This window comes from Halichoerus grypus, chromosome 9, assembly GCF_964656455.1.
Source record: "Halichoerus grypus chromosome 9, mHalGry1.hap1.1, whole genome shotgun sequence".
Lineage (NCBI taxonomy): Eukaryota > Metazoa > Chordata > Mammalia > Carnivora > Phocidae > Halichoerus > Halichoerus grypus.
This window is the reverse complement of record NC_135720.1, coordinates 38,286,117-38,300,795: the sequence shown is the minus strand read 5'-3', so window position 1 is coordinate 38,300,795 and position 14,679 is coordinate 38,286,117. Positions and strand designations below refer to the sequence as shown.

Below are 14,679 nucleotides of genomic sequence, written 5' to 3'. Positions count from 1 at the left end.
AGGGGGAGAAAAAAAAGGTGATTCCTATGAATTACATGAGCTCTTTCAAAATTTTCCTGAACATGAAATACTTTTACTTTTTCCTTTTCTCTTATTCTCAGTGACCTCAGCCAGACACATACATCTCTCTTTATGGAGAATGATTAACATGGACTCAACTAGGGAGAAATCAAATTATACAGTTAATAAACACTAAAGCTTCAATCCATGCTAAGTGACAATGCAGCACCAGGGAAAATTAATTACTACATTTTAGAGTGAGAGGAGTCAAACACGTCAGGTTTGAGTTTAGCCTTAGGATTCACAGTGAATTTCAGTTCTTCTATGACTGAATTTTTTAAAGCACGAGGGTACTCAAAATCATGTGGCTATTTTCTATAACAGTAAGTGACTTTTTTTAGTAGTCTAATGAGATTTAATTCTTAGGTTGCTTGGATTTTTGTAGGAATCTTTCCAGATTCGTTGTGTAAATTCAAGTCACTCCCTTGATTCTAACTATGAGCAACCACTGGTGAAAATTTATTAAAATTGCTCCTTTTCACAAGAGTGTTTAAGTGATTTTGATACTGCTAAAGAGATTCTCCAAGTGCCCTGATGCTGAGAATTTATATATAACCATTGTCAAATACAGCATGGTGTAGTATTTAAGTAGTTGTCAGTGGGGGCAGATTTTTAGCGGTAGAGCATAAACTAGTCGTTTGTAGCCTTAAAATTATAGTGTATTTTTCTAAGTTATTTCACATGTACTTCAGAAGTTCACATTCCCCTGTCCATTTAAGTGGCCCTGAATAAACCGAGGCAACAGAATCATATCAAGCGTGATCTTTAGTCTCTCTCTACTCATATAATCACAGAATCATTGTGAGGGAAGAGACCGTACAAGTTTTGAGTACAGCCCTTCACTCTTAAAGGGCCATCCAACCTTTGCTTGAAAACCACTAGCTATAGGACTTCATTATGCAGAACACTACCCATTCTATTTGGATGCACTTCTAATCCTTTGAGGCTGATCAGCCTTAACTTCCAGATAAATTCATCAGCTTGGATCTTGGACTGCCACCCTCAAGTTAACCATAAATGATGAGTCTTATCACTCTGACTTTTGATATTTCTTTAACCATTTGAAGACAATTATAAGGGTCCCTCTCATTCTTTTCCAGATAATTCAACCCAAATTCCTCTCAAGTTTCCTCACAACTTGATTTTTAGTTCCCACAACAACCCTGGACACAGTGTCAGGATGCAGTTTTATCAGTGTCTGTTTTCAGACGCAAAGCCCAAAACCAACAGGCTGATCATAAAGCTATAAAGATCTCTTAGGTGTATGAGAACCCTAGATGTCAACAGTTCCTTATGTTCACTGCAGGAAAATAGCTGGTCATCTTATTATTCCTTTATTGAAGCAGCTTAACAAAAATCTACCTGTAACTTAAAATTATACCACAATGTTTCTCTCTGTGATTTCCAGTTTCATATTGGACATGCTAACGTGCATAAATTAAATGGCCCCCTGGCTTATGGCTCTGCACAACCACTTTGGGAGGGGGAATTATTAAGCTATTCCTTCTCACAGGACTTCTCAAGTCATTTTTGGATACTCTTAAGAGGAGAATCATCAATAAATAGACAAGAATATTCTGATAATGATGCATCCTTTTTATAGGCAAAGTGAAAAAAAATAAGTTGGAAGGAAGCAGATCCTTTAAATAGAACTAGGTTTGGGGGACGCAGCAGCAATGTCAGCACCATTTCTAGAATGAACTATTATCTAAGGTACTACTGCTCCACTCTCATCTCTCCCACACTGCCCCAAAAATGAGTGAACTGTTTCTTTCTTTCCCCGTATTCGTGCCTCCAACTTCTAATTCTGTCTTCCCTTACACTTCTGGGGAGAATATCCTCTCTTCCTAAAGGAGACTAAGAAACTAAGTGCTCTCTCTCTATGATGTGATGACAAGTATTTTTCTCTGTTTTTTAATGTTTTCTTCGAGACAGCGACCTTTCCACCAGTAGCCTCTTGGCCTTGTGTGTTACAAAAGCTGCAAAGAGCACTCTGGAAGCAAACCAAATGAAATAGGTACATGTACTTAAAGGTGTTTTATTTAGACTTAGAGGTTTATTTATATTTGTCTCCACAAATTCTAAGCAGTATTGATCTATGTACTTGCCAGGATAAAACAAGACAAGAAACAAATCTTATCACTTAAAAAAAAATTCTCTCATGATGATAAAGTACAACTAAAATATCTTTAAAAGCTTCTTCATCCAAATGCATGGCAAATAGAACTGTACTATAAATGCAAGGTACTGTGAATTTTGGATTAGAGTCGACAGACCACCTAAGAGGACATGTCAAGGTCTTATATAGTGCTGAGTAGGTTTCTGAACAGCATTTAGAAATTTTTGAAATAAGTTGTATGAATTCTGTGTCTGCCATTTTTTATTCTAGTACATTCTCCTAAAGAATACCAAGTACGGTGTTTTGGCAATGATCGATTAGGTGACCAAAAAAATTTTCTTAAGAGGCAATGAGGTCCAGTAAGAAGGCATGAAGTCAGTTTTGAAATTTAGTTTTATCCTTAATAAAAAATAACTTGATAGAGTTATAAATGCACTCAGTCTCATTTTTTTTTTCCTTCTGTTAAATAAGGATAGTAATCCCTACCTCTTAAATGTTGTTGTAGCATATACTAGGTAATGAATACATAAACTTTACCTCCTTTCTTCTTTGCAGTATGTATGGCCTCAAATTTAACAATAAGTTGCAGAATTCATAATGGACTGGGAGACACTTATCTTCAAAATGAAAAGATTTATAGAGATTTATAGAGAAAATTTCTATTGATTAGTATTTCATTTTATCTCCAATTATGGTCATTCTCCATAACTGAAAAATTACTATGAAGTCCATCATCAATAACATTAACATTAACAATAACTCTTGCTACCATTTTTTGGTCATTTTTCTCACGATCTGTTCTCTTCCAAGAGAATGAACAAAGGAAAGAACATTAGACTTTATCAGCATCTCTGGTAACAAATTTAACAGAGACATTTTGAACTATGGATCAAAGTGAGATCAGGCTCCCAATTCAGTCCTTGACAAGCTAAAATCTGTGGAGGCAAGCACAGATGCTATCCAAGTCAGAATTTCTGACCTTGGGAAAATGACAGTGTCAGGACTGGGGGTGGGCTGCACACATAGTTGGGAAAATGCCTGGCAGTAATAGTGGGGAACTATTAGAGGACATTTCAGTGTTCCTTAGATATTTCCAAGCCTTCAATATCATCAGCACCTGTGTGCCTCCATGCCAATTAAAAATCCACAGAAATGTGCTTTATAAACAAAGGAAGTGGTGGCCTTCAGGTGAGTGCTAAAACAGCAGTAACGGTCTCTTGAAAGAGCTAACCTGTTCTTTGCCTCCCTAAACCCCTAGAGTGAATGCAGATCGCTGTTCAAAGCTCTTAGACAGGAAAGGAACACTCACAAGATGGGAAGAGATACCTGCAGGGAAGGAACAAACAGGAAGTGAGAAAACAGCAGGAAAAGCTGCCTGAAGAGGTTTCAGTACATGGAAAACTATAAAGTCAGTGAGAAGTTGATCTTTCATTGTTGTAACCAACTGAGAAAATTCTGCCTCTAGCATCTGCTAGTAAGGGTGTGAAAGAGAGAAGACTCATTTTGCCAAACTTGGATCCTACTCATAGCTGATGAGTCCTAACTTTAGAAGGTTAAAAAAAAAATTAGGACTTTCGAGCCTGAAGTTTCGATTAACTTTAACATTAGCACAGAGGCTTCCTTATTGAATTATTTTCCAGTCCTTCTTTTGCTTCCCTTTCCTTCTCCTCCCCTCCTTCCTTCTCTTTCAGAACATTACAAGGATCACCTTAAAACAAAATTCTCTACTGTTCAGAAGCAAACTTTCTTCTTCAGCTGAGAATTAATATGAGGTTTTTTTTTTTTTTTTTTAAGATTTTATTTATTTATTTGACAGAGAGAGAGATAGCGAGAGCAGGAACACAAGCAGGGGGAGTGGGAGAGGGAGAAACAGGCTTCCTGCCCAGCAGGGAGCCCGATGAGGGGCTTGATCCTAGGACCCTGGGATCATGACCTGAGCCGAAGGCAGACGCTTAACGGCTGAGCCACCCAGGCGCCCTAATATGAGTTTTTTGACCAGCAACAGTGACTATACTTGGGGCTTCACATCCTCCTTTACCCGTAAGAAGAAAGCAATTAACCAAGATAATACTGCTATTCATATACATATATAAAGAAGTACTAGGTATAACATTGTGGTGCTGAAAAGGGAATGGAGTTAATCAGGAAAAGCTTCTTAGAAGGAGTAGCCCAGAGTATTAATTTCAATGCAGAGAGATATACAGGATGTTAATAGGAGGTACTGAGGAGGATTTTATTAAAAGGCTATTTTGCAGCAATGCTCAGAATGCAGAAAGTGCAGACCTATTGTGAGGGAACATAAAACATTTATCTGGACTAAGAAGGCAGTCAGGATAAGATTTGGAAAAGTGAAATAAAGGCCTTTGTTGGACCACAGACATGAGAAACCTGTTTTCAGTGAAGAAACAATGAAAATATATAATAGCAATGAAATTTAAACATTTTATATTAAATCTTTAGTGAATCTTTCTATATAGTGAGAAGAAACACATCTTGTGTTTAAAGTCTAAATTTTAACAACCCGAATTCCATCAGATTTCCCTCATCTGTTTTTAGAGCAATGGTTGTAATGTTTTCCACACTCACAGAAATATTTGTAAAAATATTTTCTTGAATAATTAATGACAAGAACTAAGAACTGGAGTTAACACCAGCTATGGTGTTTTATTGAATTATGATCCATAATCATCCAAATCCCAAAGTTGCCCATAGTTGAAGATTCTAAAAGAAAGTAAGGGCACGGATGTATATTTGATACGCCATCTACTTCCCTTAAGTTCATCATATAGCAGGATGAATCATATCTTTGGATTTTGGAGTTGGTAGGTAGGAATTTCCTTATGTTCTGGGCTGCATTCCTACATATGCAAGATTCATTCAACCTGTTAAATAAAGCGCATTTGTGATTTTTCTTATCTTCTGAAATCTATATTTGCTCAACTTCTTCTTCTTGGCATCTTGAACAATATAATTTGCTGCCGCTGATTTTCATATGTTACCAGGATAAATTTACCAGTACGGTTTTTATATGTAGATTTGCATAGATCTGTGCATATCCTAACAAAAAAACACAGCTATATTTAGGGCTAGAATATTAAGTTCACCAGCAGGAAACAAGCCATGGATGACGATAATTTTTTTAAAATTTTCAGCATTTCCTATTAATTGGTATCCATATTTAGATATTGGCAATAAGAAATAGAATGATGCTTTCTGGTGTTATTTTAAACTGTAACCCAGTATATATTGGCTGTAAATAAATAAGAGTTCATTGAAAAAAAGGGATTCTTGGTTTCAAATATAGCTTTCCCCACTATTCCAACTCCTGCATCATTGGCTAATAAAGAATATCATTCAATCCCAAGCTTTCCTAAGTACTTCTCTGAGTCCTAACAACTAAATATGTATGCCTTTTTTTCTTTTTAGAGAGAGAGAGAGAGCGCGGGGTGGAGTGGGGGGCGGAGTTGGGAGCCCTCTCAGGGCTCAATCTCAGAACCTGAGATCATCACCTGAGCCAAAATCAAGAGTAGGATGCTTAACCGACTGAGCCACCCAGGCACCCCAAAATGTGCATGCTTTTATTAATATATTTGGACCTCCCAGAGCATTTTTGTTTTTAAAATTTGCTTCTTTCCATTAAATGTGCTTGCTGGCATTCCTCTAATATTATCACCAGAAGCATATTTGAAAGTAAGGAGAGGAGAATGCTGACTTGTTCCCATTCTTCCTCTGACTGCTGAAACCAGCGGTTTGAGTCCTACCTCCCTCAACCCTTGTAGAACTCAGGACAGTAGTCTGGGGTGAATAAGGTCCAGCATTTGAATTTTATAGCATAAGTCATTCATTACCTCCGTAATGACTATTGCTTAAAACAGCACCCATACTGGTCTCCATCATGTTTCCTGCACTGCCCCACCTCAATCCTGCAGCAGACTAACATTTATTGCAACACCTCTTGGTTCATGCTTGACAATGCTGACATCCTGTTGTTGATCAAAAATCTTTCAATAAGCTGGGATGTTTGTTCTGGCATTTAAGTCCCTGCTCAATCCAGCCCCAAATCAAGATCTTCCCAAAGCCATTTTATACTGTGCCTTCTCACAACACTCTCACCTCATAAAATTAAGGCTACTGAAATATACAAGTTCTTAAATATACAAATACTCATAGCTCTGCAATTTTGATTATTTAGGCCCTCCACTTAAAATGGTCTCCCCCCCAGGCTGTGAGCCTATGTAAGCCTGGCCTTTTTTCAGGCCCCAGATAGAGTTCCCATCTCCAGGAGGCTGTCCCACCAGAGTACACACGCAGTACACCCTCCAAAGTCCTGTGCATAGACTGTCCACACCTCTCTTCAGGTACTTATCAAATGCTTCCTTGTACTGCTACATTTCATCTTTATACCTTGTCCTCAAAAAGAGACAATAAGCCCCATAATGTTAGGGATCACATCTTCCATCACTTCACATCTTTATGGCTTTACGTATAGTTATGAATAATTTATTATGTGTTTGCAACTATGCTGCTGATTGTAACCTAATTGCCTTATTATAAAGTACAGTTTCTAGCCTTTCTGATAGTGACTAAGCAGTCTAGAACTGAGAAAGTATCCATTTTCAATATTATTATTCCAAAAGAACGAAATCACAGAAAACTCCGAGAATCTAAGAACCCACATTTCAGATTTTTTAAACTACAACTCAAAATTTCTCTCCCACCCTTCACCTTCTAATCTCTGCAATAGATTCTCCATTGCTTACTCTTAGAACAGATATATGCATCTATGCTCTTCTTCAAATGCCATAAAATTGTGAAAGTAAATTTTAGCTTTTTATTGAAATTTCGAGATGTTACTAGTATCTTTTTCTCATTTGCTTGTCAACGTTTTTTTTTTTTTTTAACCAAATGCTTATTATTTGTTGAGCAATTAGGGTTCTTGTGTTGACCTGAATCCATATAGCCCCTGTCAGAAACAACTTTTTAGTGGCTAATAACAACTTTCATGTAACACATCAGACCCTGTTATTTTGAAAATTGACATGACCGATAATGGGGTCCTTCAATCTGAACTTTTTGGAGACTTACTAAGAGAAGTGAATAAATACATTGATACAAAGGGGGGTTTTGTTATTGTACTGATCTGAACATATAATTATGAAAGTTTTCTTTAGATTTAAAACTTTTAAAATCTTACAATTATGAGACCATTTTGTATGTTTTTCAATATGAATCCATGCAGAATTCACAAGATTTGGTATAGTTTTCTCTCTTATTTTGTGCTATCAAGACTTGTTCTTTGTCTCAAAAGTTCTTATAATTTTGAGCTCAAACTTACAAAATATGTGGAAATTAAATAACCTATTGATTATGCGTGGAGCAGATCACACAGAAATTTCTGTTGTATTAAAAGGGAACTTCAAGACCTTTCTATTGTCTGTTTTACAACAAGAAATTTATATTTTGTGGTTAAAAGAATACACACATGCACATCAAAAACAAAGTTCTTTGTTTAAATGTCTACAGGAAGATAAATGAGAATATAAGATTATATATGTATATATATGAGAATATAAGAATATAAGATAATGCCAGTTAATGATTGCTGGTTGAAGATATGCACTTACTTACATTTTTATCCCTAAACTCCTCTATAGTAATATTAAAGAATAAAAAAATTATAAACTAACAGTAAAAGAAAATAGGAGAGGAGGAAAAAGGACAAGAAGTATCAGCAGTTTTCAGAAGATAGAAAGTAGATGCAGGATTGGCAAGTGACTTAGCAGAGTAGAAAAGCCTAAAGTTTAAGGGTTCCAATAAGAGCAGTTCCAATGTACAGATTTGACCTATATCAAGCCCTTCAAAAGTCAGGATTTAGAAGTAGCCAGAGTGTGTGGGGCACAGGACTGAAAACGAGAATGGACTGAATAATCTGTTCAAAGAGAATTTAGACTGCCCCAGGTTCTTCCTTTAATTTATACAGCCAGGCTTCTCCTCTGGACAAGTGAGACTCTTGAGACACGGCAAGTATGGGCTAAATTTCACACGGCAAGTATAGGCTAAATTTCTGAACACATGAGGATTAACTTAAAGGCTGCATACTGGGGGAAAAAAAAGTGCATACAATGTAGCAAAACCAGCAATTCCTTCCCAGTTCAGGCCAAGCATTCTGTGGTCTGGTGCCTACCCTATGCCATTAGTAGGCTAGAAGACCCAGAACAAAGTCCTACAGATCCATACAGATCTAGCATTTGGAAGGCACTGCCCAGTCATCATATGTGACTAGCTGACTACCTCACTAATGCATAATAACTGCCACTCAAGCTTTACTTTCTCCTCTTGGATATGAAAGAACAACCAGGGATCTCCAGACTTTTAAGGAAAGACTCCCAACAGGAAAGTCAGACAAAATTAAATGTAACAAAAAATCTTCAGGGCATTCCAACCAGCTGTTCCCTCTGCTGGGAATGCTCTTCCCCATCTTTGCTCTGTTCACTCCTATACTTTATTCAGGACTCTATCTCTTTTTAAAATATTTTATTTATTTATTTGAGAGAGAGCACAAGCAGGGGGAGGGGAGAGGGACAAAGGGAGAAGCAGACTCCCCACTGAGCAGGGAGCCCTGGGATCATGACCTGAGCCAAGGCAGACACTTAACCCACTGAACCACCCAGGCGCCCCATTCAGGACTCTTTTAACACAAAATAATAGATTTTTTTTTTTACCATTATATTTAAATAGCATTACATTCCCCCATGACTCAATTCTCAGTTATCCTGTTTCTTTACTTGAATTTATTTTTCTCCATATGTTAATTTCTATACTGATATTTTTATGTATTTATGTATTTGTTGTTCATTTTCGCTACTGCATGATGAACACTCAAAGGCAGGAATGTTGCATATGACACATAGTAGAGGCTTGATAATTATTTTATTATTATTTACTTATTTATCTACTTATTTGTTTAGTAAAAATAATTAACTCAGATAAAACAAAACCAATGTGGGAAACACAATTTTTAAAAAATAGTAATTCAGAAAACTAAGAAAAGTTATAGCCCAGAAACAATTAAAAAATATTAGCTATACAGCAGCAGTGATTAGAGAAGAATAATTAACTCTTAAAAATTCAAAATTTTAAAAATAAAATATATAGTTCAATATAACACTGTGAGGAGTTGGGAAAGAAAATCTCCAAGGGAGTCAAGAGAAATGTAAGATATGAACAATGGGAAAGAAAAATAAGAAAGTAAGAGGTCAATCCTGGAAGTCAAATGTCTGACTAAGAGAAATTTCTACAGTAACAGAAAAAGTAGAGAGGAGGTAACAATTTAAGATAAAATGCAAGAATGTTTTCTGGAATGGAAGGAACAGTCTCATGATTGAAAGGCCCTCCAAATGCTCTATAAACTAAATGAAAAAAAAAAAGCCATCAAAGTACTGCTTATAGAACTTCACAACCTGAAGCTACAAGAAGATTTTCTATTTATATAAACTTCAAAAATATCATATGGAACCAAAATAAGTTAGAGGGTACACACATTTTACGCATTTTATTTTATTTTTTTCATTTTAAATGTATTATTTGAGTATAGTTGATACACAACATTACATTAGTTTCAGGGGTATGATATAGTGATTCAACATCTCTACACATTATGCTATGCTCACCATAAGTGTAGCTACCGTCTGTCACCATACAATGCTATTGGAATATCACCAACTATATGCCCTATACTGTGCCTTTTACTCCCATGACTTATTCACTCCATAACTGGAAGCCTGTATCTCCCACTCCCCTTCACCCATGTTGCCCATCCCACCCATCCACCTCCCCTCTGGCAACCATCAGTTCTCTGTATTTACAAGTCTGATTCTGCTGTTTGTTTGTTTTTTGTTTATTCATTTGTTTTGTTTTTTTAGATTCCACATGAGTGATTATACACATTTTAAAACCTAAAAACAATATTTTATGTTATTAATGAATATGTAAACATTTAGTAAAACTATAAAAAACTTTCATGAGACTATTAATCCAAAATCATGATAGTAATTATCTATGGAGAAAGAGAGAGGGAAATAATATTTAGGAGGAATACAGAGGCAGCATTATTTATATGTATAAAATTTTATGAAAAGAAGGGCAGCAAGCAAATATAGCATCAGATTTAATGAGGCTGAGTGATGGGTATAATGATATTGCTGTAATACCCTCTACAGTTTTCAATGTTTTTGAAATATTTCACTATTGAAAACAAAATAATGTAAGAGAACAGAAAAAAGAAAACAGGTTACATAAAAAATTGCAGGAAACAAAATGGTATCAAGTTTCTTAACTGTTATAATAGAAACCAGAAGATAATGGAGAAATATTCACCCACTCTGAGAGGAAATCATCTTCAACCAAGAAGCATATATCCAGCCAAAATATCAATCAATTAATATAAAAGCTGAATGAAAACACATAAGGCTTAACATCATTCACCTATTCTTAGGAAACTAGTGAATTTTGTACTCTGCGAAACAAGGGAGAAAACCTAGTAAGAGACATGAGAGCTGTTAAGAAAAATTTCACTGGACAATTGTTAAAAATGGCAAGACAGGTTTTCTTAACTGCTGTAGTAGGGAAGAGAGATGTCAGTATAGAACTGAGCTCAACCCCAAGTTAAACAGTAAGAAATATTTTGTTTATGACTGTCGCAACAAGAGAGAGAACTTAAAATCAATTCCACTAAAACAAAAGTTGGGAGGATTTGTAAATGCTGGGCTGAGCTAATTGAAAAGTACCCAAGGACATTGTGGGGGAGGTTCGTCAATGTGATTAGGCCATCTGTGTTTGTTAATTGTTGCTTCTCAGGGTTAGGCTTCTACCCATCCACAGAGACTGAGAGATGATGATGCTATCTTTCTTGACAATTACATTTCAAAGAAATGGCTTCCAGGGCCTTGGAGAAAGACATTCCTGAGTTTTAGAAAATTTACATCTTGAAGGAGCAAAGGAAGAATTTATAATTGCAAGTTTTCTAAAGAAAATGCTCTAAGGAAAGTGAGGTCAAGGGCTGTACTCAGGAAGAAACCTGTTTAGTCAAACTGAGGGGAACGTTAAGGTCATCTTAGTCAAATACAGGAAACTGGGGATCCACATAAGAGAGAACTGATGATATTAAGTGAAGCCCCATGTCCAAATTTATGCATCAGTTGCATAGAGACTGATGAGAGCAGAAGACTGTGGGATTCCAGTTCAGAGGCCCCCAGGAAAAAACAGACAAAAAAGGAACTGATTGGTTCTAAAATGTTAGACCACGTGCAAGTTAATATTGAATGAGTTTTTACAGTTCCGTTGGTCAGTTTAAAAAGAATTAGTGATAGAAAGAGTACAGAAAGATAGTGAAAAATATGCCACAAAAAAGTAAAGAAATCAATAACAGATAACTGGAAAATCCCCAAATACTCGGTAATTAAAGGTACATTTCTAAATAACACATGGATCAAAAAAGAAATCTCAAGAGAAGCTAAAACTTATTTTTAATAAATTAAATGAAAATACAACATATCAAACTATGCAGTGCAGTGAAAGCAGTGTTTAGAAGGAAATTTATAGATTTGAATGCTTATATTAGAAAAAGAAGAAAGATCTAAAATCAATAACCAAGCTTCTATCTTAAGGTACTGGAAAAAGCAGGGCAAATTAAATCCAAAGTAAACCAAAAGAAAAGAAATAATAAAAATTAGAGCAGAAATAAAATTCAGAACAGAAAAACAATGGAGAAAATCAATTAAATCAAAAGCTGGTTCTTTAGGGGTGCCTGAGTGGCTCAGTCATTGAGTGGCTCAGTCATTAAGCGTCTGCCTTTGGCTCAGGTCATGATCCCCGGGTCCTGGGATCGAGTCCCGCATCAGGCTCCCTGCTCCGTGGGAAGCCTGCTTCCCCCTCTCCCACTCCCCCTGCTTGTGTTCCCTCTCTTGCTGTGTCTCTCTCTGTCAAATAAATAAAATCTTAAAAAAAAAAACCTGGTTCTTTAAAAAGATCAATAAAATTGATAAGCCTTTAGCCATGCTGAAAAAAAATTAGAGAAGACACAAGTTACTAATATCAGAAATGGAAGAGGGGGCATCACTACAGATCCCGTGAACACTGAAAGGGTAATAAAGAAATATTATTAACAACTCTATGCCCACAAATTTAATAACCTAGTTAACCTAGACAAATTCCTTCAAAGACACAATCTACCAAAACTCACACAAGAAGAAATAGACAATTTTAATAGGCCTATATCTATTAAAGAAATTGAACCAATAATTAATAACTTTCCAAAACAGAAAATATCAGATCCAAATGGGTTCACTGGTAAATCTACCAAACATTTAAGAAATCATGCCAACTTTCCACAACCTCTTCCAGAAGATAGAAGCAGATGGAAAACTTTCTAAATCATTCCATGAAGCAAGCATTAATCTAATACCCAAACCAGACACAGACATTACAGGAAAAGAAAACTACAGATCAATATCTCTTATAAATATAGATGCGAATATCCTCAACAAAATATTAACAAAAAGAATCCGACAATGTACGAAAAGAATTACACACCACAACCAAGAGGGATTTATGTCAGATATACAAGACTGGTTCAACATTCAAAAACCAATTAATGTAATCAAAAAGTGTAGACACTTTTTGTTTGGCCATTTGCAGGTAGCTCTACCCATAGGCTTGCTTTTAAGATTTATTGGGCCTGAGCCAGAAACTAGTCTGCTATATCTCCCAGGCTGCAAGAGATACTTTGAAGCCTTTGTCAATAGGCTGGAAAGAAAGAGAATTTACTCCCTCCCTCCATGGAGATCAGGTACACATACCAGAGGAATCATCCTTCCAATCTCCAAACCCCCTGGCCACTTCAGCTGAATCCTTTCAGGCATTCGGTGTGAGTGAGTGTTCAAGGTCACAAAACCTCTTTTAAGATATTTTCTATGCAGGATCTGCCTAGTTAATCCAGCACCTAGTTTTGGGAGTGAGGATATTTGGTATTTATTATCTTGTAGCACTACCACTGAGAATGAAATAATTCCATTTTCTCCCACTGACCCTCTCTGTTAGGATTCATCTTCTCTTGACTTGCTGTGTAACAGAATGTGTTTGCTGTATTCCTTTTAATCATTCTCTTTCTGGAAGAAAACATGTGTCTCTGTGCTATTAATAGCTCCATGCTTGTGTATGTGATTATAAGCTCTCTAAGTGCAGAAATCTACCTTCTATTCCATTTATAGCTACCCATTACCTAACATGCTGAACTTCATCTAAAGAGTTGTTGACTTATTATCTCCACCCTGGAAGATTTTGCTAATATTTCCTAAGAAATATTATGACCAAGTAATATGTTTTATTGAGTAAAGATCTTACAAATTTTAGCTTTAGTCACATTATGTTAAATTTTGCCAAATTGAAATACAACTTTAATATTTAAATGCATAAAAGGTAAATATTCTGAGGTTGAATAAGTAGCTGATTTAAAATAAGATGAACTTCACATGATTAAATAGTTTAAATCATTCCTTTTGTAATATTTTAAGTCCCCACAAGTAAGGACTCTTCAGTGCTACAATTAATGCCAGTCATTGATAATTTTACTAATAAATATTTTTATTTATATTATTGTAGTCAGGCAACCTCATAAATGGAATCTATAGGTACATAACTTTCAAGTGGAACTAATAGTTTTACTTGGGATGCTTCCTTTCTGTCCATAATACGGTGAGGGGAGGGGGGGAAAAACCCACATTTCCAATTGGAAAACTCCAAGTCAGTCCCAAATAAGCTGACTAACATTTATAAAGTAATTCTCATCCTTATAAATTGCCTTCTTGCAGGAAACAGACCTTATCCTGACTTTTAATATTTCAATGCACCGATCTTGGTGGATGGAGAATGGACCAGGATGTACGGTGACATCAGTGACACCTGCACCAGACTGGGCCCCAGAAGACCATCGCTACATCACGGTCTCAGGGTGTTTTCTGGAGTACCAGTACATAGAAGTGGCTCATAGTTCCCTCCAGATTGTCCTCGCAGTAAGTGTTGACCACCAACCACTCCTTCTAGTGCTTCTGGAATTGTTTTATTTCCATGCAAATTTAGTGCACACAAATGGAATCTGTGGATAAAGTGTGGCTATTTGCTTTTTTCTAATTAATGCCTCTTTCTATAGGGATTTGTTAGGTTAAACCAGGGCAAAGTAAAATGTCATCAGTCAGTAAATCAGTAAATAGGCTTTGGTATCTTCAGCATTTTATGTAAGAAATCCAACCAGTCAAATTTTGATCATTTGGCTTTTGGTAAATAAGACCTTTCCAAAGACTCCTGCAAAAAGATCAGAGAGTCTTCACAACTAACATGCTATGATGCCTAAATTTATAAGATTTCAATAGATATTTCCCCCCTATTGCTTCTTTCTGTCTGTGCTGCTAGCCCTGGGAATTCTCCTCTCTGCTCATATTCTTCTT

General features: G+C 36.1%; 1 protein-coding gene across 4 annotated transcripts in view; it reads left to right on the top strand.

The window, feature by feature from the left end:
• Window positions 1-14,679, top strand: part of NKAIN2 (sodium/potassium transporting ATPase interacting 2) — a 968,314-nt gene that overhangs the window by 786,701 nt on the left and 166,934 nt on the right. For all 4 annotated transcript variants that reach the window (XM_078054784.1, XM_078054785.1, XM_078054783.1 and 1 more), the window contains one exon: window positions 14,047-14,247. In XM_078054784.1, the coding sequence (XP_077910910.1) occupies window positions 14,047-14,247 (201 nt within the window). The remainder of the gene's footprint in view (window positions 1-14,046; window positions 14,248-14,679) is intronic.